Genomic DNA, 23,378 nt, shown 5'->3' on the forward strand with positions numbered 1-23,378 from the left:
GCTGAGATCATAACACAGGGACAATTAAAGAAAAAGCACACTTGGATTTCCAATGGGGATTTGATAAGATGCCACATGAATAATTAATACACAGGATAAGAGCTCACAGAGTCGGCCGTAATGTGTTAGTACAATTGGACGATTAGCAATTGGATGATTAGCAAGTGGACAGAAAGCAAAGTATTGGGATAAACGGGGCATTTCTTTACCTGCAGGCTATACCTGCATAGTAACTTTGTATTCCTCATGAAGTCCACTACTGTTCACAGAATCAAATTTGCTCCTATACAGAAAGACATTCTGCCATCATGTCAGATCTGGCTCTCTGAATGAGCACTAATATATTGCCACACCCTTGCCTTTTTCTTGACAGCCCTGCGAAGCAGATTTTATTTAAATAGAATTCCTTGATTTTCAGTAGCACAGTCATAACTATGTGGAAAAAACAAAGTGAAACAACTAAGTGAGTTAGAACTTCCTGTAAGAATGAATGTTAAAGTCAGAATTAGATTCCTCCGATATTTCCCTCCCAGAATAAAATGTACAAATTATGAGATAACTGTGTCATACGTGTACAATACTTTGTATTGCTAGCTGAAATAACTTTCAAAAGAGAGCATTAACTAAGAGAGAAATACAACACTATGTAAAGTAAAACAATGTACCCATGTAAAGTACTTTTCAATTGACCATGGTTTTATCAAAGTCTTCGTTGGTACATTTTTGAGCTAAAGTTCCAGGTCTACCTTCACTGACCAACTCCTGCCACTTGGAGACCAGACTTTAGTGCAAGTTCTTAATGGGAGTGAGGACCAAACCTTGGAAAAGAAAAACAGATTTCAAGGTATAAGCTCAGAACAAAGAATGGGGGAGGATAAACAAGGCTGGGAGGTAAGGGCAAGAAGGTAGGACAGCATCAGGGGCAACATACTGAAGGTGGAAGTGGAAGTGTTGGGCTCAAAAAGGTCAGGTGTGTAGACATGTCACAGGAAATGTGTAGCACATTTTTAATTGAAATTGGCCACATAAAAATGGATATTGTGTCATTATTTATATAAACAATGTTAAGTAAAACAATGTTAAGCAGGGACTTGCTGCAAATAGTTGAAACCCCAGTACGGATCCAGGTGGCACTGCACTTGTTGCCTCTTGTTAACATGAAATGACCCACTTATAGTTACTCTCATCTTGATGTTGTCAGATGATGCATGAGCACTATAACCACTTGTATTGCAACAGATAAAGCCAGCCCACCACATTCTTAAATTGCTAGGAGACAGACAATAAAAGTGTAGCTTTATCAAGATGCCAGGAACAGAGTTATAGAGATGCAGCACAGAAACAGACTCTTTGGTCCAACTCCTCCATGCCGACCAGATATCCTCAATTAATCTAGCATTTGGTCCATATCTCTCTAAGCCATCCAGATGCCTTTTAAATGTTATCATTACACCAGCCTCCATAATTTCCTCTGGCAGCTCATTCCATAAATCACCACCCTCTGCAAGAAAACGTTACTCCTTGGGTCCCTTTTGAGTCTTTCCCCTATCACCTTAAACTAACGCACTCTAGTTATGGACTCCCCCACCCCAAGCGTTCTTCACTATTCTATCTACCTGAGACTCTACTTTCAAGAAACTGTGAACCTGCATTCTATGGCCTTTTTGTTCAGCAACACTCCCCAGCATCTTATTGTGTATATAAGTCATGCCATGATTTGCCTTTTCAAAATGCAGCACCTCATATCTAAAATAAATTATATCTGCCACTCTCCAGCCCATTGGCCCATCTGCTCAAGATCCTGTTGTACAGAGATAACCTCCTTTGCAGTCCACTACACCTCCAATTTTAGTGTCATCTACAAACTTACTAACCATACCTCCTATATTCACACCCAAATCATTTATATAAATGATGAAAGAAAGAGTGGACCCAACACCAATCCTTGAGGCACATCACTGGTCACAGGCTGCCAGTCTGAAAAACAACCCTCCACTACCACCCTTTGTCTTCCGCCTTCAAGCCATTCCTGTCTCCAAATAGTTCTCCTTGTATTTCATGTGATCTAAACTTGCTAACCAGTGTATCCTGAAGAACCTTGCTGCAGCCTTACTGAAGTCCATATAGATCACAGCCACAGCTTTGCTTTGCTTTCATCAATTCTCTTTGTTACTTCTTCAAAAAACTCAAGTTAGTGAGACATTATTTCCCACACACAAAGCCATGCTGACTATCCCTAATCTGTCCTTACCTGTCCAAATACATGTACATCCTATCCCTTAGGATTCCCTCCAACAACTTGCCCACCACTGATGTCATGCTCACTGATCTACAGTTCCCTGGCTTTTCCTTACCACCTTTAAATAGTGGCACCATTTTAGCCAACCTTCAGTCTTTCAGCCCCTCACCAGTGACTATCAATGATACAAATATCTCAGCATAGTGCCGAGCAAACACTTTCTCAGCTTCCCAGAGTTCTCGGGTACACCTGATCAGGTCCTGGGAATTTATCCACTTTCATGCATTTTAAGCAATCCAGCACCACCTCCTTTGCAATATTAACACTTTTCAAGATATCACTATTTATTTCACCACATTCTATATCTTGCATATCGTTCTCCACAGTAAACACGGATGCAAAATACTCATCTAGTATCTTGCCCCATCTCCTGCAGTTCCACGCATAGGTGGCCTTGCTGATCTTTAAAGGGCCCTATTCTCTGCCTTGTTACCATTTTGTCCTTAATGTATTTGTAGAATCTCTTTGGATTCTCTTTAACCCCATTTGCCCTCCTGATTTGTCTCTAAACTATACTCTTACTGCCTTTATACTCTCCTAGGGATTCACTCAATCTCGGGTGTCTATACCTGACATATGCTTCCTTCTTTTTCTTGACCAAAACCTCAATTTCTTTAGTCATCCAGCATTCCCTACAGTTACTAGCCTTGCCTTTCACCCTAACAGGAATATATGGTCTCTGGATGCTCGTTAGCTCTTTTCTGAAGACTTCCCATTTTCCAGTCATCCTTTTACCTGCGAACTCCGGTCAACTTTTGAAAGTTCTTGCCTAATACTGTCAGAATTAGCCTTCTGCCAATTTAGAATTTCAACTTTTAGATATGGTCTATCCTCTTCCATCACTATTTTAAAACTAATAGAATTATGGTCACTGGCCCCAAAGTGCTCCCCCACTTCAGTCACCTGCCTTGCCTTAGTTCCCAAGAGTAGGTCAAGTTTTGCAATTTCTCTAGTGGGTATATTCACATACTAAATCAGAAAACTTTGCATACGTGGTTCTTCAGTTGCATGTCTTGCTGCTTCTGAAGCTCTCAAAAACTATTTCATCTTTTTTTCCAACTCTTATTCTACTGAATATTTGGAAATATTTTAATCACAGCAGAATTTCCAGTGAATTAGATAATATTCATTTTAGGTTTCACACTAGCATCATGTAAATTTAGGAAAACAAATGATAAAAACTGAAAATAATTTACAGAAATTAAATTCAGTAAGAAAATGGCACTGTGTTATTGGAAATAAAATAACTCATTCTTGAGATTTATTAGAATACCAATGTCTCACTTTCAAAGGAATTATTGGAAAAGTTATACGTGCTATTGATAACCTTAATTTTCAGAAAATATTCAGTCAATATTCAATTTCTAAACACGACTCAATTAATTCTGCTGAAATAAATTACATTATTAATACTTATTAATGACATCCAAAATAAATTAAGGTGATGTAGAGTTCCAGGCCATTCTTAACAAATAGGAACACTACTGAATTTTTTGTACCTCAGGTATTTCTGTAAACCTTGAGCAAAGAGATCTCCTATTCTTCAAATAATTAGTTTGGGGGAAGTGTCCTTGTGATTATATTTACAATAAATGCAACTGCTACTCCTTGGGACATCTTGTTTGTAAATGTGAAAAAGATTATCATTATCATGGTACTGAATAAAAGTCAGTGGGGAAAAATGAGCTTGGAGTACATGATCAGCATTCCATTACTAAAACACCACTTGATCAATTGATATAAAGAGGTTTATGGGCTGTAATTCTATTTTTAGATCAAGTGCTGCTGTTGCAATTTAGATTCAGACACAATGAATCATTTCAGTTAGAGATAACACCGTTGCAAATTTATTTTAGAGATAGTTAAAAATCTTGACAGCACCTAATCCTGAACTAAGATTAGCATTTGCTGGAAAACGAGTTGGGTTATCCGATAAGAGTGAGGGTAATTACATTCTCCTGCACAGTAAATTTGACTATAGCTCAATTTTGATTGGAAAATAATTTTAAGTGTCCATTGGTTAATTTATTTCATGAAATGAGGGGTGACTGTCTGAAATGATTGAGGTCGCAAGTATTTCAACTATCTCAAGCAGTCACAGCAAGGAACCTGGCACATAGCACAGTGCATTTCTCTTTCACTTCCAGAAACTTACATTACTTTCCTTCAAATATTTATTTGCACCTTACTTCTGGCTATCTGTTCTTATAACCTTGGTCCTGCTGCTCATAACAATTCATCTGTGCTGACAAGCCATTTGCAACAAGAGAACATCTCAGAGGATACAGACGTCAGTGATTTCTGTATTCTCTAATTACAGGTTGCTGCGTGCCTAAGCTTATTAACAGTGGTGGGTAATGAGCCATTTTCTTGCTGTGTTCAATCGCACTAAATGCTTGTAACATGGTGCAGCACAGCAGTATTCCATTTGATATCAGTTCTCTCTCCTTCAAAATCCTGGTCAACCTGCAACATGAATCTCAGCAAAAGTATTTTCTGCTTGGTCAATGTGACATTTCAGTTGGAAATCTATTCCTACAAGCCCTCAATCAAGTGGCAAATGGCTATCAAAATGTAGCTGCTATATTACAAAAGGTAGGTAAAATAGCAGCTTCATCTTCACAAAACTAATGGAACAATGTATTCCTTTGGAAAGCATCTGTGGTTACTAAACAAATGTAGGGGCTTTGTGGTTTCTTTGAAAAAACCCTCCGGATTTCTCCACATCTAAATATTGAATCTTTGCAGTAATTGGGGAAAAAAATTCTAAGTGAACTTGGGAAATTTACTGGAGAGCTCAGTAGCCTAATTTGGAGTTAGATACAACTTCTAGGAATCAGCAAACATAAGTTTTCATTCGTCTCCCTAGGTGAAGATGAGGAAGGAATAAGGCAGCGAGGAAGACAGCAAAACAAAAAAGGAATAAGTGAGAAAGAAACGCAGCTGAGAAAGGAAAACAATAAAGATATAAGCATAAGAAAGGAAAAATGGAGAAAAGAAAACAAAAAAAACTGGAAAATAAAATAAGTAAAAGCATGAGGATGAACAGAGTAATATTAAACAAGAAAGAACAAACAACCACCAGATCCATGAGTTGACAGAAAGACACACATTCCAGATGAACAGCTGCAGAACACACAGGACAATGAAAAAAGAGGAAAAGAATGGTGGGGTGTAATATGGAGTGGGTGACAGGGAGAAAGGAAAATCCAGAGGAATGAGAGAGTAAGGGAGAAACTATAATAGAGTGAGGGAGACACACAGTGGATCTCATGTTAATAATCTGACATGTTACATCTCTAAAGTTGCACAAGACGACCAAATGCACAATTACGTTACCTGGTCAGTTAGCTCAGTTGGCTAGATGATGAGAGGGTCATGCAGAATGACACCAATTACATGGGGTAAATCAAGTTCTGGCTGTCAGAGCTTATGGAAGCTAAATGGTCTGCTTCCATAATGTTGGGAGTCTATGGTTCAATATTGACTATATCCTGATAATTGGAGGTAAATATAATTATATATTCTTTAAAACAGGAGGCTGGACAACGCAGAAGAAGTTGAAACACTATGAAAAGACCTCAAGCTAGTTAGAATTGGAGACTATTGAGGGTCCTGACTGATTCAGCTTAACAGATGGGCAGGAAAAGTTAGAAGAATTAAAAACTACTGTTTAAATAAGAAACGTACCCTTCAAATGCACTCATTTCAAATCCAATCCTCATACACAGCCCCTACCATACACCTAATGCCCCAAATCACCTCCCACTCTCCCAGATCCCACACTAGACCAAACTTTACTCCACCCGACCTTACCTCCTTAGCCTCATATGATCCAACGAAATTCCTGGACTGGCCATCCCCAAACCAGCTGTTACGCTATCCTAACATTCATCAATGAACCTACCGCCCCACCCGTACAAGCCTACTCTTAACCACCAGACTGCACAACAACACCCTTCCAAACTTAGTTGCCTCCCAGTTCCTCTTCCACTCACCTTCTGCACTTCTCTCACATGCCGTTAGGAAATTAAAAATCTTGGAATATAGCAGTTTACGCTGCAAGCAACAATACGCATGGTTTCAGTACCAGTCTACGCTGTAGCTAGCTGCAGATTCCTGGCCTGGACTAAACTGCTGGGAATGCTCAGAGACTTGCACAAGTATATATGTGTTTTTGTTTGAGCATATATTCACAGATGTTAAGTGTGGTCATGTGATCATCTTTGGGAATTTCAGTTAAGTTCTCCATTTGGGAAACCTTCTTTAATTCAAGACTGTTTCATTCAATGTTGTTTGAGAACTGCAACGTGAAGCAGCTCATAGCGCAGAATAATTAATGAAACAGATTATGTCATCAAATTGAGTGCCATTCTTTTGCACTGTCAATGTCAATGTTGTTCATATAGTAAAGACTGCTGACATCCCCCTCCCTGCAGCGCCTCATCACTGCTCTATTGGCCCCAGCTGGGTAACTTTTTTCTGGGACACATCTTTCAAAATAATTTCAATTTCTTGCTTGCAGAGTTATAAACAATTGCAGTTCCCGTCACTACCCTTCTGAAGGTTGCAGTCATATATCAACCCAATAAAATAAATCTTTCATAGCTTTTTTCAGGAATTACCTTGAACAAAATTGAAACCTGCTGAGACTGTTTCTGCAATTCTATTTATGCTTTGTAAAATTCTTTCCCCCTCCCCCCATTTTCTGGTCTTGGCATGTCACACACCAACCAAGTAGTCGCACTGAATGGTATGTAACAGCCCTTCCAGCTGTGCAGCAGCGCAGTTCAGGGATCGGAGAGTAATGTGCTTTTTTGCACTCTGCCTTGACTCAGTGCATCTGTTTCCTTTGATGTGCAATTGCAGCAAAAGCACAGACATGGAGATGCGCCTGCTTTACAAGCAGAAACAAATAACACAAAATCCATCCAGTCACTGAGAATGTTTGGATTGATTACATGATCCATCTTTAGAAAGGACGCATTGCATTCTATACAAATGGAGTTCCCACAGTAATTTGTCAGACCACTTTTCCCTCTAACTTAAAAGTAAATCAACCATTTTAAGAGTGGCCAAATGGATTGTAGGTTGTTTTTAAGGGAGCATTAATAATGTAAATTATTAGAGCAGTACTGCACAAGGGGCCATTCATTCTTATCAAGTCTCTGCCAATTCATTTGAAGATCAAACCAGTTAATCCCCATTTCCTTCCTATTAGATTAGAATAGATTACTTACAGTGTGGAAACAGGCCCTTTGGGCCAACAAGTCCACACCGACCCGCCGAAACGTAACCCACCCATTCCTGTACATTTACCCCTTTACCTAACACTACAGGCAATTTAGCATGGCCAATTCACCTGACCTGCACATCTTTGGACTGTGGGAGGAAACCAGAGCACCCGGAGGAAACCCACGCAGACACGGGGAGAATGTGCAAACTCCACACAGTCGCCTGAGTCGGGAATTGAACCCGGGTCTCTGGCGCTGTGAGGCAGCAGTGCTAACCACTGTGCCACCGTGCCGCCCACAAAATCCATCCAGTCACTGAGAATGTTTGGATTGATTACATGATCCATCCTCTTACTCCTTTAATTGGTTATTCCATTTTGAAGGTTGCTATTAAGCCCATTTCCAACACATTATCAAGCATTGTACTCCGAATCCTTTATATGCATTCTGTAAAGCAACGTTTCCTTACCTGGTCTTTAGCTGCTCTACAAATCATGTTAGAAATACATCCCTGGTAATTTCTGCATTTGGATATGCTTTCTCTATTTGAACTCTTCACTTTTTAAAGACCTCTATCAAATTTACCACCTTATTTAAGGAGAGCAATCCCAATTTCAACCATCTGCCCACATAACAGTAATCTCTTGTCTTCAGAGCCATTCTAGTGAATGTCATCTCCAAAGTTCTAAGACCTTTCCTGAAATGTGGCGCCCAGTATTGGATACAATACTGCAGCTGGGGCTGAACCAGTTTTTGTTATTGATTTAGTAATTCTGGATGATGATAGATCCAAACACTCTGGTCTTGTCTTTTGCCCTCATTGAGCATGGGAATATTTGTGCGGCCTGTTTTCAGTTAACTGCTTGACTGTTCACTACGATTCATGACTGGCTTGGCAGGACAGCATTGGTCATTGCTCAATTACAAAGTTCTGTATATGCCATACTTCTTTTTTTGTTTATCACCCTGTGTTCTTTATCAGATTGTTACCTCACTTTTAGGTAGGTCTGTTGCTGCTCCTAGCTCTCCTTATTGAACCATTGTTGGTCTTCTACTTTGATGATAATGGTACAGTGAGAGATGTGCTAGTCCACGAGATTACAAATTTTGGTAGAATTCGATTCTGTTGCAGATGGCCCAGAGTGTTTTATACAGGTTTCTTTGAGCTGCTAATGTCATTGAATTGAGCATGGAGGTGGCATCAATGTACTTAGCAGTGGTCACTCCTACAATATGATTGCTAAGCTCAAATTGTTGTTATGCTCATATGCATCTATATCTGACAGACTGGCAAGAGACCAGACCTCAGGCCTATTCAAGTTCCCACGTCCTTTGTGCAAAGCCTCCCACAACTAAAATGAGGGTGCTATCTATTTTTTAAACAATCAGCTGGGCTGGTTGTGCCCTTGTCAGTTCCAGTTGGTCTGCCTGAGTTTTATTCTTACTTGACTCTTTTGGAGTAGTTTGTTATAACTGAACAACTTACTCAGCAATGAAAGAAAGTGGCTAAGACTTACCCCCATTGTCATGAATCTGGAATTACACGTAGGCCACACCAAGCAAGGTCGACAGGTTTCCTTCTCTTAATGGGCATTACAGAAGCAGATGGGTTTCTAAACAATCATAACTGTGACAAATTATTTGGGTCTTAATTAATTGAATTTAAATTCCTCAGCTGCTAGGATGGGACTTGTACTCCAGAGGTCTCAACTGATCCTCCAGAGAGCAGAGTTCAAGTTCAAACTGTAAAAGTTATATAATTGTTCTCTTGACTGTGGTGTCTTGCACGGTTGAATAATATTCAATAAAATGAAACAGAAAGGGCAAAAGATACTAAGTACAGGTCGTTCTGCTATAAAGCATTTCGCTAATGCAATTTTGCTGTAAAGCGATTGTCGAGTTGAGGGCACAGTCTCTAAAGTGCAAACTTCGGAAGTGTTTGCTGGTTATAACACAATTCTGGTCCTGTTGGTTGAAATGGTGCTGTTATGTGACTTTCTTATAACAAGGGATTGCACGAGAATGGAACTACCGCATTATTGTAGAACCGACTGTAGGTTGAACAGCCTCAGGCTCAGTGTCAACTCTATCACTCTCTCCAAAGATCGGCTGAGTTTCTCCAAAATTTCCTGTTTTACTTCAGATTTCCAGAATCAGCAGTATTTTGCTTTTATGTTCCGCTATAATCTAGGTTTATAGAGTCATAGTCAGAGTCACACAGCAGAGAAACAAACCTTCGGTCCAACCAATCCATGATGAACATAATCACAAACTAATCTAGTTCCACTTGCCTGTTCTTGGCCTATATCCCTCTAAACCTTTCCTATTCATGTATCCATCCAAATGTTTTTTAAACGTTGTAATTGGCCCCACATCCATGACTTTCTCAGGAAGTTCACTCCACGCATGAACCATCCTCTGTGTAAAACATTTGCCTTGTCTTTTTTAAATCTCTCCTCTCTTCTTAATGTGCCTAGCATTCTTGAAATCCCACATCCTAAAGAAAAGACAACTTCAATTAACTCTATCTACACCTCTCATTATTTTACAAACTTCTATCAGATCACCTCTCAACCTCCTATGCTCCAGTGAAAGAAGTCCCAGCCTGTCCAGCCTCTCTCTAATACTCAAACCTTCCATACCTGGAAACATCCTGATAAATGATCATAAAAAGAATGCTCATTTGGACAAGTTACCAACTCACTATATCTATCTTCAGACACCCTACACCAGACCTGAACAGAAAACAAAAAAGAGGGGAAAGAAGGTGGAGGGAAGAATCCTATTATTAAACAGGGAAATTTAAATGGAGAGCTAATGCAGAAAGGGTGTATGTTCAGTGTGATACAAGTCACAGCAAATTATTTGTCTTCTACTCATTTTCTGATGCATATGGATCACAAAGATTGATGTACATCTTTTTGGAACAGATTTGCTGGGTGAACTGGTCTGAGGGAATTTCTGTAGCTTGATACCCTAAATGCAGCCATGTCAGTACTAACAAAACTGCTGAGTAATTACACAGCTAGGGGTTGTCCTCCCTTTCTGTCATTCCTTCTCCTTCTATTGAATATGCACAACACCACCTTATAAATTATAACCCTCAGAAATTAAGGTTGTGGTTATTTGTTACAATTACCAGGGAAATAATTACTTAGACATAAAACATAGGAGCAGAAATTAGGCCATTCAGCCCATCAAGTCTGCTCCGCCAATCATAGCTGATACATTTCTCAACCCTTTTCTCCCATTTTCTCCCTGTAACCCATGATCCTCTTGATACTCCAGAACCCCTCTCAGTCTTAAATATACTCAATGACCTGGCCTCCACAGCCTTTTATGGCAATGAATTCCATAGACTCACCACTCTCTGGCTCGAGAAGTTTCTCCTTATTTCCATTCTAAACGGTCTTCCCTTTATTCTAAGGCTGTGCCCTCGGGTTCTAATTTCTCCTACTAATGGAAACATCTGCCCAACATCCATTCTCTCCAGGCCATTCAGTATTCTGTAAGTTTCAATTAGATCCCCCTTCAGCCTTCTAAACTCCATCGAGTATAGACCCAGAATGCTCAAACTGTGCTCATATTTTAAGCTGTTCATTCCTGGGACAATTCTCACGAACCTCCTTGAACACTCACCTCGGCCAGTATTTCCTTCCTAAGATATGGGACTCAAAACTGAGCACAATACTGTAAATGTGGTCTGACCAGAGTCTTATAGAACCTCAGAAGTACCTCCTTGCTTTTATAATCAAGTCTTTTCAAAATAATTGCCATCATCGCATTTGCCTGCAACTTTACCTTGAGAGAATCCTGGAAGATGACTCCCAAGTCTCTCTGCTCTTCAGACTTCTGAATTTTCTCCCCATTTAGAAAACAGTCCATGCCTCTATTCTTCCTACCAAAGTGCATGACCTCACACTTTCCCACGATGAACATCACATCGAGATGGTGCAAAGAGCAGCAACTAAGCCAAACTCGTATTTAAGCAACAAAATACAGCTGCCTGTCTAAATGTTAAATGTCAATGACATTTAAAAATCCCTTGGATGTGTACTTGAATGCCATAAGCCATTGGCCCAAGGATCAATTGGGAACTGAGCAGACAAGATCGTGAAGGTGGCATTTAGTATGCTTTGGCCACTTGTTTGCCCACTCCTCTAACCTGTACAAATCCTTCCGCATCCTCCCCACCTCCTCAATGCTACTTATCACTCTACCTGTCTTCTGCAAACTTAGCCAGAATGCCATCAGTTCCTTCATCTAGATTGTTAATATATAAAAGTGAAAAGTTGTGGTCCCCACACTGTGCCTTGTATGACTCCCCTTGTCACCGGCTACCATCCTGAGAAGGACCTTTTTGTCCCCACTCTGGACAGAGACAGCCAAACTTCTATCCATGCCAGCACCTTGCCTCAAATACCATGAGCCCTTACCTTAACTCAGTAGCCTCCTATGTGGCACCTTGTCAAAGGTCTTCTTGAAATCCAGGTAGATAACATTAGTTGGCTCTCCTTTGTCTAAGCCGCTCATTACTTCCTCAAAAGAATTCTAGAAGGTTTGTCAAGCATAACCTCCTCTTGATGAAACGATGCTGACTTTGCCCTATCTTACCATATACTTCCAAGTATTCAGAAATCTCAAGGTAAGATTCCATTATCTTACCATGAACGAGGTTAGGCTAACCGTTCTGCAATTTTCTATCTTCTGCCTTATTGCCTTTTTAAAACACGGGTGTCACATTAGTGATTTTCAAGGCCTTTGGATGCCTCCCTAATTCTAGTGATTCCTGAACAACCAGCAACACCTCCACTATCTCTTCAGTTATCTCTCTTAGAGCTGAGGTGTCGTCTATCTGGTCCAGGTGATTTACCCACCCTCAGGCCAGTTTCTCTAGCACCTTCGCCTTGGCGATGGCCATCATACTCAACTCTGCCTCCTCACTCTTGAATTTTTGGAATATAACTCGTGTCTTCTACCATGAAGAATGACGCAAAGTATTTATTCAGTTCCTCAGTCATTTCCTTATTCCCCTCTACTACCTCTGCAATGTCCACTTTTGATTCTCTTTTGTCCTCTATATATCTAAAAAAACTCTTAGTCTTCCTTTATATTACTGGGTGACTCACCCTCATGTCTTCTCCCTCCTTATTTCTTTTTTTGTTGTCCTCCGTTGGTCTTTGTAAGCTTCCCAATCTTCTGGTTTCCCACTGCCCCTTTGCCACATTATATGCTTTCTCTTTTGCTTTACTGCTATTCCTGACTTCCCTAATTGGCCATGGTTACCTAATCCTCCCTGTACCATACTGCTTTTACTTTGGGATGAATCTCTCCTGAATTACTCCCAGAAGCTCCTGCCATTGGCTGTTCCCCTGTATTTCCTGGTAGGCTCCTCTCCAAGTCAGGTCAGGCAGCATCCAAGGAACAGGAGAATCGACGTTTCGGGCATAAGCCCTCCTTCCTGAAGAAGGGCTTATGCCCGAAACATCGATTCTCCTGTTCCTTGGATGCTGCCTGACCTGGTGCGCTTTTCCAGCAACACATTTTCAGCTCTGATCTCCAGCATCTGCAGTCCTCACTTTCTCCTCTCCCAGTCAATTCTACCCAGCTCTCCCTCATGCCTTTGTTGTTGCCTTTATTCAGTTGTCTTACCATTATTTCTGATTCTATGTCCTCCCTCTCAAATTGTGGAGTAACTTCCATCATATGATGATCACTGCCTCCTAAGGGCCCCTTCACCTTAAGCTCCTTTATCAAGTCTGCCTCAATGCACAACACTGAAGTCAGTATTGCTTGCTCCCTAGTGGCTCCACCATAAGCCATCTCAGACATCCCACAAATTGCTTTTCTTGCAATTCGCTACTAACCCGATTTTCCCAGTCCACTTTGCCTTTCCTACACATCTTTTCTAACTCCTGGTGTATCTTGCATCTCAGCTCCTGACTGTTTGGAGCCCTGTACATAACTCCTCTGCAGTTCCTCAATTCTACCCACACAGATTGTACACCACCTGACCCTACTTTTTTTCTTACTACTGATTAAATTTCATTTCTTACTCATAATACTTCCTTTCAATTTAAGGCAAACAATAGTTTTGAATTCAGCAAACACAAATTGAGAGAAACATTCCATAAACACACTTGAGTTTAAAGGGTTTCTCAATAATACAATTCCTGGAAGGAAATGTCACATTCATTTCAAACAGCAGGACATTTTGATTGCCAAATTATTTGAAACATTGTCAGGATTATGGAAAGTCTGATGCACTTTAAATTCCAGGAACATGGCTGAGAAAAATCAAAATTTGGGATCACCTCTTTAAATGGAAAGATTGGTACTACTACTTCTGAAGCCATCAAAAAATACATCGAGGAAGTTTTCATAACAATCCTGACAGACCACTATCAATGGCAGCAAATTATAAATGCTGCTACTTCAATCACTTTCACAGTGTGCAGACACCATTCATTATAATTTTTGCATTAATGATCTGTATGGATCCTCTGTAGGATTTGGAAAGTAACTACAAAATAAAGCAGTGACTGCTGGCTTCCACATGTATAGTTACATGCATACACACATGAACCTGCACTGCTACTTTTAACTCTATTGCTGTGATATCATTGCAGCAACTTAAAAAGGATAGCTATCATAGTAGAGCTGAAAATGTGTTGCTGGAAAAGTGCAGCAGGTCAGGCAGCATCCAAGGAGCAGGAGAATCGACGTTTCGGGCACGAGCCCTTCATAGCAGGGCAAGTTAAATTATTAACAAACTGATACTTTTTACAGGCATTAAAGTCGGTTATGGTAGTACAATATTTCACTTATGGTAACACAAAGATTGAAAAGCACTGCAACTAACATTAAGCCTCCTTCAACAGCAAAGTTGGTCCAAAGTTTTAAAAATAATTAAAAATAACAGTTCTTCACCTCAATTCAAACGTATGAAATAAATGCTTTGCAGGCTGAAGAAAACAGATCATCCAACAGCATATTTGTTGAAACCATTGATATTTTCTATATCCCTTTATAAGATTGGTTAAAAGCAAGTCCACACTGTATGCACTTACATTCATCTGTGTTAATACATAAATAGGCATGCATGCCAATGATTGTAATGTACTTAATTTCTTTGATCAAATCTGAAAATAGGCAAATTACTCTGCTTTTCCAAGAACTTTGCTATAAAACTACATCACCAAGAGACAGATCATCAAATGTGGGGAAAAGAATGTGATCCTGCCAGTTGTGTGATAGACACCAATTCAATTTGCCAAAAATGAGGAGGACTTTCCCATTCCTGTGTGTTCCAATTTAAAAGTGAAATGCTACTTTACGTAATGTAACTGAAAATTTATCTTCTCAATGTGAAGGTTTGCTCTGAAAAAAAAGTTGCTACTTTATGAAATAGTTCCTTGGAGAACTGATATGCCTCAAAAGTAAAGGCTGAACAGTCTAACATTAATGTGGAAGAATGAATTGGAATAGGTTAAAAAAGACAATTAGAATGGGTATGCTGATGAACATTTAAATTTGGAGGAGTAGGCCACATGGCCCCTCAAAATTGCACCATCATTCAATAAGATTATAGTTACTTTGTTTGTGGCCAGAGTTCAACATTCTTATCCACCTTAATCAAGAAAAAAAAGAAAGTTTCTTGAATAAATATCACAAGATATCACTAGAAGATTGTATTGGCAAAATACCATTAGGCTGGCTGGCACAACCTGTAGAAGTGAGAGATAATTATGCGAATGCTACTACTACAGGTACACGCAATGAATGAGATGTTTAGAATCAGACCTTGAGGCGTCTGTGAGTGGTAATGTCTTTACCTCTGAGCCAGGAGGACCAGGTTCAGGTTTCACTTGCCTTAGCAATTTGCAATGACATCCTTGAACAAGTTGATTAGAAAATACCTTCAATTGGACTTATGGTTTTTGTGGCACAGCATTAGTACCTGTTCCTCTGAATCAGTGGGCTCCCAGAGTCAAATCCTACCTGCTCAAGAGGAGCATCATACAGTCCCTGAACAGTTGATTAAAAATATTTAGAATTGGACCTTTCCACACAATTGACCTACCAGCAGTGAAAATGTTAATATGAACTGAGCTGTACAATCAGCAGTAGAATTCTGGCCATTTTCCACCAGCTATTTTATATATAACTACTGCTTTCAACAGTTAGCATAATTCTTCCAGATGATGGGCAGAATCCACTCCCAAATAAATAATCAAAAACAACTCTTTAGACCAAAATCTTACATTCTAAAATAGCAAATTTCTTTGCTCAATATTACTACTCTTATTTCATTGTTTCTGGGTCCAAATCCTGGAATTCCCTCCCTAATGGCATGGTGGGTCAACCCACAGCAGGTGGACTGCAATAGTTCAAGGTGGCAGCTCACAACCACTTTAGAGGGCAATAATTAAATGAGTAATAAATGTTGGCCAGCCAGTGATGCCCACATCCCACAAAATGAAATTGAAACTAGTCAAAATTCTGTTGTCTTGATGACAACTAAAGAACCTTTTGCACTGAAAATTGACAAGACAAATGTGGAATCACATTCTTTCAGACCTAGTTATTTTGAAGATTTTAAAGAAAGTGAAACATTCAAATAAAAGATATAAAAATAAACTTTTGTCTCTCTCAAGCCCAAGAAAGGAGATAGATCAAACGCCAAGTAATCTCATTTTCTGAAACGCTAACGATGAATGAGAGGACAGCTCAATGAGTGAAAGAATGATCATGCAATCTCATTAAAAAGATTTCACATTGAAAAAATTCTGAAATATATAGGGAGAAAATAGTAAATATTAAAATAATCCAACTTTTGATTTATGCAAGGTTATTATGGCAAAGGAGTAAAACAAAATAGAATGGTATCTAGTGTTTAAGATATCCACAATTGTTTAATACATTCATCAGTACTAACCTATGATGCACATATATATTCATTATAAAAGCCTGGTAAATTGATTACACGTGGTATGCAGCTGTGAACTTGATATTTATCAATAATAGTCGTGTGAGGAGATAGCTCACTGACAGGCAGAGGAAATGAAAATTGAATAGCTTCCTTGTGTCTAGTCGTCTATTTCTTGAAATGTATCAGTGTCCTGGCTGATGGCAATATAATAGCATTCATTAAAGCATTGCACTTGAATGGTTGATATTTCACTTGAGCAGAACAGTCACACATTTGCCAAGGGCATACGTCATAACTATGATACATATTAACTGTCCTCTAAAGTCAGTGTTTCCAAGTCACTAAACTTGTTTATATTCTCAAGCTGATTTTACTCAACAGCATCACTCTGTCCATATCTAATATTTCTACTACCAACTCCTTTAGACATGTATCCTTCAGAGTAGAATTGGGATCCATAAAATTAAAAGGATAATTAAAGTGCAAGACCATTTGGCCCATTTTAAATCCAATTCATCAAGATGGATCTCAACATTGTCCCTCCCCATCCATCTTGTAGGCATTCAAAATGTCCCTTACATAATTTTTAAGGTTGATGCATCCACTATTCCTGATGAAGGGCTTTTGCCCGAAACGTCAATTTTCCTGCTCCTCGGGTGCTGCCTGACCTGCTGCGCTTTTCCAGCATGACACTAATGTTGCAGCCATTATTCCATCTGTTCCAACACATTAATGACATTTTCAATGTACTTATCTATGCTACACCTAAAGAACATAGAACATTACACAGCAGCACAGGCCATTCAACCGTCGATGTTATGCCGACCTGTGAACCAATCTGAAGCCTGTCTATTCTACACTATCCCATTTTCATCCTTACGTTTGTCTAATGACCATTTAAATGCCCTTAAAGTTGGTGAGTCCACTACTGTTGCAGGTAGAGCATTCCATGCCCCTACTATGGAGTAAAGAAATGGCCTCTAACATCTGTCCTGTATCTATCACCCCTCAATTTAAAGCTATGTCCCCTCATGCTAGCCATCACCATCTGAGGAAAAAGGCTCTCACTGTCCACCCTACCTAATCCTTTGATTATTATACATCTCAATTACGTCACCTCTCAACCTTCTACTCTCTAACAAAAACAGCCTGAAGTCCCTCAGCCTTTCCTCATAGGACTTTCCTTCATACCAGGCAACGTCCTAGTAAATCTCCTCTGCACTCTTTCCAAAGCTTCCACATCCTTCCTATAATGCAGTAACCAGAACCGTATGCAATACTGCAAGTACCGCCGCACAAGAGTTTTGTACAGCTGCAGCATGACCTCATGACTCCCAAACTCAATCCCTCTACTAATAAAAGCTAACACACCATATGCCTTCTTAACAAGCCTATCAACCTGGGTGGCAACTTTCAGGGATCTATGTACGTGGACATTGAGATCTTTCTGCTCATCTACATGACCAAGCATTTTACCATTAACCCAGTACTCTTTACTCCTGTTGCTCCTTCCAAAGTAAATCACCTCATACTTTTCCACATTAAATTCTATTTACCACCTCTTAGCATAGCCCTATTTAGAGATACTCTCTCAGATGCATCATTTTCAGGCTGAAAAATTGAAGTCTCATTTATTACTGGTCATTACTCAATCGGTCACGAAGTCAGAGTATTCCTTTGGGGGAGAGGAACATAAAATTCATCACTCGCTTACTAATGCACAGTTTTCTCCCAATAATAAATCATACTATGTTTACACAGGATTGAAGCAAAATTGCCATGTCTGAAATGCCGGAGTATGTTTCTACTTTTTTTGGAATACTGATAGGATAGTTGCCTCCCTACAGTTACATTACCTGTTTGATTAACTCCACCAAATAATATAAGTTAGTGCCTAATAAAGGAATTAAAAGGAATTACAAATCTGCCCTTAACACCCTCTGAATCATAAAGCATTGTTAGATTAGATTACTTACAGTGTGGAAACAGGCCCTTCGGCCCAACAAGTCCACACCGACCCGCCGAAGCGCAACCCACTCATTTCCCTACATTTACCCCTTTACCTAACACTACGGGCAATTTAGCATGGCCAATTTACCTGACCTGCACATCTTTGGACTGTGGGAGGAAACCGGAGCACCCGGAGGAAACCCACGCAGACACGGGGAGAACGTGCAAACTCCACACAGTCAGTCGCCTGAGGCGGGAATTGAACCCAGGTCTCTGGCGCTGTGAGGCAGCAGTGCTAACCACTGTGCCACCGTGCCATCCACATTTTCAAAACATTTTTTTTTAAAGAGAGATTGAAACGTAACAATCTTGGAATTAGCAAGTCAGTCAACACATTATTTGTAAGCAATAAAAGCTGAAATGGCTGAAAAAAATCTTCATATTTGGCAAATCTGATAAGAGTAAGTAGAGTGAACATTTTGGATCCCACGGCCCTTCTTCAGTTCTGAGCGAAGGCAGACTTACCTCCCAACACTTTAGATTGACAATTGATGAACTCTGGCTTCTTGTCGGAAAGATATCGCTGAGAAATATTGTGAAGGATCTGAAAGAAAGTGCATTTCTCGGAGGCTGTGCTTGCAACCCACTGGTCAAAGGTGTTCTCAAACACTAGATCAAATTCAGGACAATCCTGAAAAGAGAAAAAGTTACATTGCTTTATTACTTTTTTCATACTGAAACAATACAAATGCATAATCAAAAATATTAACCTACACATAGTTGGCTAATTCATCAGTTGGTTAGTTTATAACTCAATTATTAGTCCTTAATTGAACTTAATACCAGTGGTGACACATCTGTTGGACAATAATCTTGTAACACTTACTGAATTTAACTGAAATACGGAAACTGAGCATTGAATTGAGTCTTGTGCTTGAACTTTTTTTAATGCATGATTTTTATTGGTCAGCTTTCATCAGAACACTAAGCGATCATAGCAGACTGAACAGTGCACTAATGTAATATTAGCAGTGACAGCAATACATGTAGTGTTTTAATTTATCAACACATTAGTGCAAAAGTATTCAAATATTGCAGCATATGGATCAAGTGAGTTCAATTTGTTTCTTTAAACAATTGAAATTGCTGGATACAACCCTGTGGCAATTTATTCTCCTAAACACACTGACTCTTACTGTACCAGAGTTCCTGAGCCTGACAGCATTCCACAAGGACCATTCCTTCCACAAAACCTTAGTTTACTCGTCCATCACGCCAAACAGCTCTTCACTATCCCTGACCCATTCCAATGCAATTCATTAAGTCTGACACTTGCCCTTTTACCTCATTGGTCACTGCCCTGAACACATCTTTCAGGTGAAGCAGCAACTTACTTGTACCTTTTCCATCTAGTCTACAGTATTCACTGCTCTCAATGCAGTCTCCACCACAGTGGCGAGATCAAATGCAGAGGCCGTGTGTGACTCCTTTGCAGACCTCCACTCTGACTATGAGAATCATTCCAAATATCACTTACCATTTCACATACATCATATTGCTCTCATGTCCTAGGCCTGTTGCAATGTTCCAGCAAAGCCAAATGCAAGATCTCATTTTTTGTTCAGGCACTTTGCAACCTTCAAGTATCAGCATGGAGTACAATATCAGACCTCAAACTCTATTCTCCATTTTGATTACACCCCTGCCCCAGTCTTGTGTTTACACAAATTTTGTCAATACAGCTGAACTATATTTGCTATTTGAGCCCATCATTAACATCTATCCTTTATCTATTTTGCTTCTCCACTAACATCAACACACTCTGCCTTTTGCTTTCCTTGCTCCACCTCCCCTCTTTCTACACAAAGAAAAACATTTCTCTTGCTCTCTGCAGATATGAAGTAGTTAGATTGGGATTGAAATGATAACCTTGTATCTCTCTCTGCATATGCAGCCAGACTTACTATTTTCACTAAATTTATCAGTTACTACTCATTGGGAGTTTCATTCTTGAAGAGAAAGCAAATATCTGTCTGATAATAGTGAACAAAGTTATCAGCTACCATGGCATTTCACACTGTCCATTTTTATTTCCGCTTGAATATGTCAACAAAGTATTTTTGATTTTGTGCTTCTGACTTTAAATGAACGCTTCAGTGCACAGTGTCATTGTGAGATATCCATGCATAAATAGGAATCTGACTTTTGCATCAAATGTAGGTAATCCATGTACAAATCTATATTTACAACTGTATTTAAATATCCTGCTTTCAGGAAGCTGTACTAATTTATTTTAGCAAATCAGTTTAGAGTGCTTGTTTAATTGTTACCATAACATTAACTCTTGCCCCAAGGTTTTTGCAACTTTTGTTTTTAATTTGCTCAAGGAATATGAATGTCACAAACAAGGCCACTACTCATTACCCATTTCGTTCAACTTTGACTAAGTGATGGCACCATGACAGTCCACATGCAGGTTTATAAAGAAGGACTTGCAGAATCTTACCCCAATAACAGTAAAGGAGCAGTGATGGAGTTGCAAGTCAGGATGGTGTATGGCTTGGAGAGAATTTTGCAGGCAGTGGTGTTCTCATGCATCTATTTCCCTCATTCTTCTAGGTAACGGATGCCATAGGTTTACTAAGAGGCCTCAAAAGGAACCTCGTGTAGATGTGCAGTGCAAGTTGCATATGGTACACATTGCTTCCACTGGTGCTAGCGGAAGCAGTGTGTGAATGCACTGCATTGACCTGGATTGTATCAAGCCCAATCATGAAGGCAAGCAGAAAATTCAACTCCACTTTGGCCTTATAGATGATCAAAAGGCATTCTGAAGTCAGGTGTGTTACTAACTGTAAACATTTCTAGTCTCTGACCAGTTCTTGTCTCACTTTTTCAAGACTGATTCAGTTAACTTTCTGGTCAATGTAGTATACAATATATTTTCCTTTAGGCAAATGAATGAGAATTGCACAACATAATTCTCCAGGGGTAGTTTCACAATATTTCACCCAGCTATTAAGCAGCAGTTGAGTGCATTGGACACATCATGACTGTAGTACTGAACACTTGTGCATTTCAGATTCTTCTTAAATGGTGAAAGATTGGAAAGTATTTATGTCCAAAAGGTCTAAGGCAACTTTACTCTAAGTCACTGAAATTTAGCAGGTGTACACAGCAAGCAATTCAGAAGAAAAGTGAAATACAATCAAATTATTACTTCCTCCTGTACTCAAATTTTCGTGTTGAAGACTAACAGACTGCTTGCCTTAGGAATTGCATGGGCCCAAAAGAAAATACAGAGAACTTTCCTTGCTTTTTGTCCCTGCAAAGATAGTGATCCCTTTAAATTTAAAGAGCATGGCATAATGCTAATATATTTAATTTATTCATATTTCTAATGCTCACCACATTAAGAGTGGACAGTAAACCCATGCATCTCAGGAACACTTGGTAGAAAACATGGTTTTCCGGTGTAAGGATTTTGATCTGAAGCCCAGACACATTGCATTAACAGTTATATACATTACCACTTAATTTCTATTGTATCCTTATGAGTAAGACAAGCACAACATTTCTTAAAGTGATGTTGTATGTTAATCGCAATTGTAAATGTGCCTTTCTTCCATTATTTGTTTCACCACTGACCCTGTTGGGATCGATGCCATTCACTTGTCGGAGTTGATCAAGCATCCACTGTGACCTTCTCACAAAAGATGACGACCCTTCAAACTGCTTGACTTTGGTAACAGACACCAGTGCTGGTTTCTTATTGGTCACTGAAATAAAAAAGAATACAAGTCACTTGTGTGACAGAAATACAGACAGCCCTTGTTAACTTGTTCACTCATAGGTAGTAACAATTTGAAAATGACAGTGATTGACTGAAATGAATAACAGCAACCAAATTATTTTTCAGGGATAATTTCAAAAAATTCCTAATTCACTCATCCTACTTCCATGGTCTCCAGGCACAACGAGGCAAATTCAGGTCTTTTATAGCTTGATCTCCTTGCAGAAATTATCAATTACTCCATGTCAAGTGCTTCTTGAGATGTACCTGAACCAGTGCGGTCTACCTCTATCAAAATTCAAAACAAAATTCTACCAGTAACCTGCTCAAGACCTTATCTTCAATTGCTGAAAATGTGTTGCTGGAAAAGCGCAGCAGGTCAGGCAGTATCCAAGGAGCAGGAGAATCGACGTTTCGGGCATGAGCCCTTCTTCATGCTCGAAACGTTGATTCTCTTGCTCCTTGGATGCTGCCTGACCTGCTGCGCTTTTCTAGCAACATATTTTCAGCTCTGATCTCCAGCATCTGCAGTCCTCACTTTCTTACCTTCAATTGGGCAATTTCGCTCAAATCCATAACTTGGAATTTTCTATCAGGAGCAAGTTACGCTGCTCGTGGTTGATCTGGTAGAAAGTTACCCATAAAAATTTAAATGGCTGCTCTGTCTATTTCAAATTGTGTGACATTAATTTCATTCCACATTAGCTGCAGGGAATTTCCAGCATTCAGCACCAGAGACGTCATCAAACAAGTTTAGCAGGTAATCCACACTGAAGGAATTTCACGGACAACAAACAAGTAAAAGCCACTTTTTAAATGAGAGAAATAATGATGGGAATATACATGATTAAGAAATAAGTCAAAATATCAAACTTCTAAAAACTACACTTTTTTATTTGAATAAAGAAACGCCAAAAACACAAAAACTTTTTTCAGATTTTACGGTGAGATAAGAAGGGTAAAATGTGGAAGTTCACATGAAATCAAGTAAACCAAAACTTTCAACTGTATGGACTGCAATAGTAAACTATGCAGAGGAACAAAGAATCATAGACAGTAATTCCTGGATGCATGTTTAAACTCACTGGGTAAAAATCACATTCTCATTGAGTGTACTTTTTATTCCAGTTCTTAACCAGCCCAAATACTTTCTGCTCTACAGCCTTTGAC

The 23,378-nt window shown here is 39.4% G+C and overlaps 1 protein-coding gene across 1 annotated transcript in view; it reads right to left on the reverse strand.

The window, feature by feature from the left end:
- The window catches only part of stxbp6 (syntaxin binding protein 6 (amisyn)), a 299,405-nt gene that overhangs the window by 143,178 nt on the left and 132,849 nt on the right, over positions 1-23,378 (reverse strand). Inside the window, exons 3-4 of the mRNA XM_043698033.2 lie at positions 22,064-22,194; positions 18,941-19,106 (exon numbers count right to left, since the gene is read on the reverse strand). Coding sequence (XP_043553968.1) covers positions 18,941-19,106; positions 22,064-22,194 — 297 coding nt within the window. The remainder of the gene's footprint in view (positions 1-18,940; positions 19,107-22,063; positions 22,195-23,378) is intronic.

This window comes from Chiloscyllium plagiosum, unplaced genomic scaffold, assembly GCF_037043375.1.
Source record: "Chiloscyllium plagiosum isolate Xiang-an unplaced genomic scaffold, Cpla_swu_hap1 HiC_scaffold_8, whole genome shotgun sequence".
NCBI lineage: Eukaryota > Metazoa > Chordata > Chondrichthyes > Orectolobiformes > Hemiscylliidae > Chiloscyllium > Chiloscyllium plagiosum.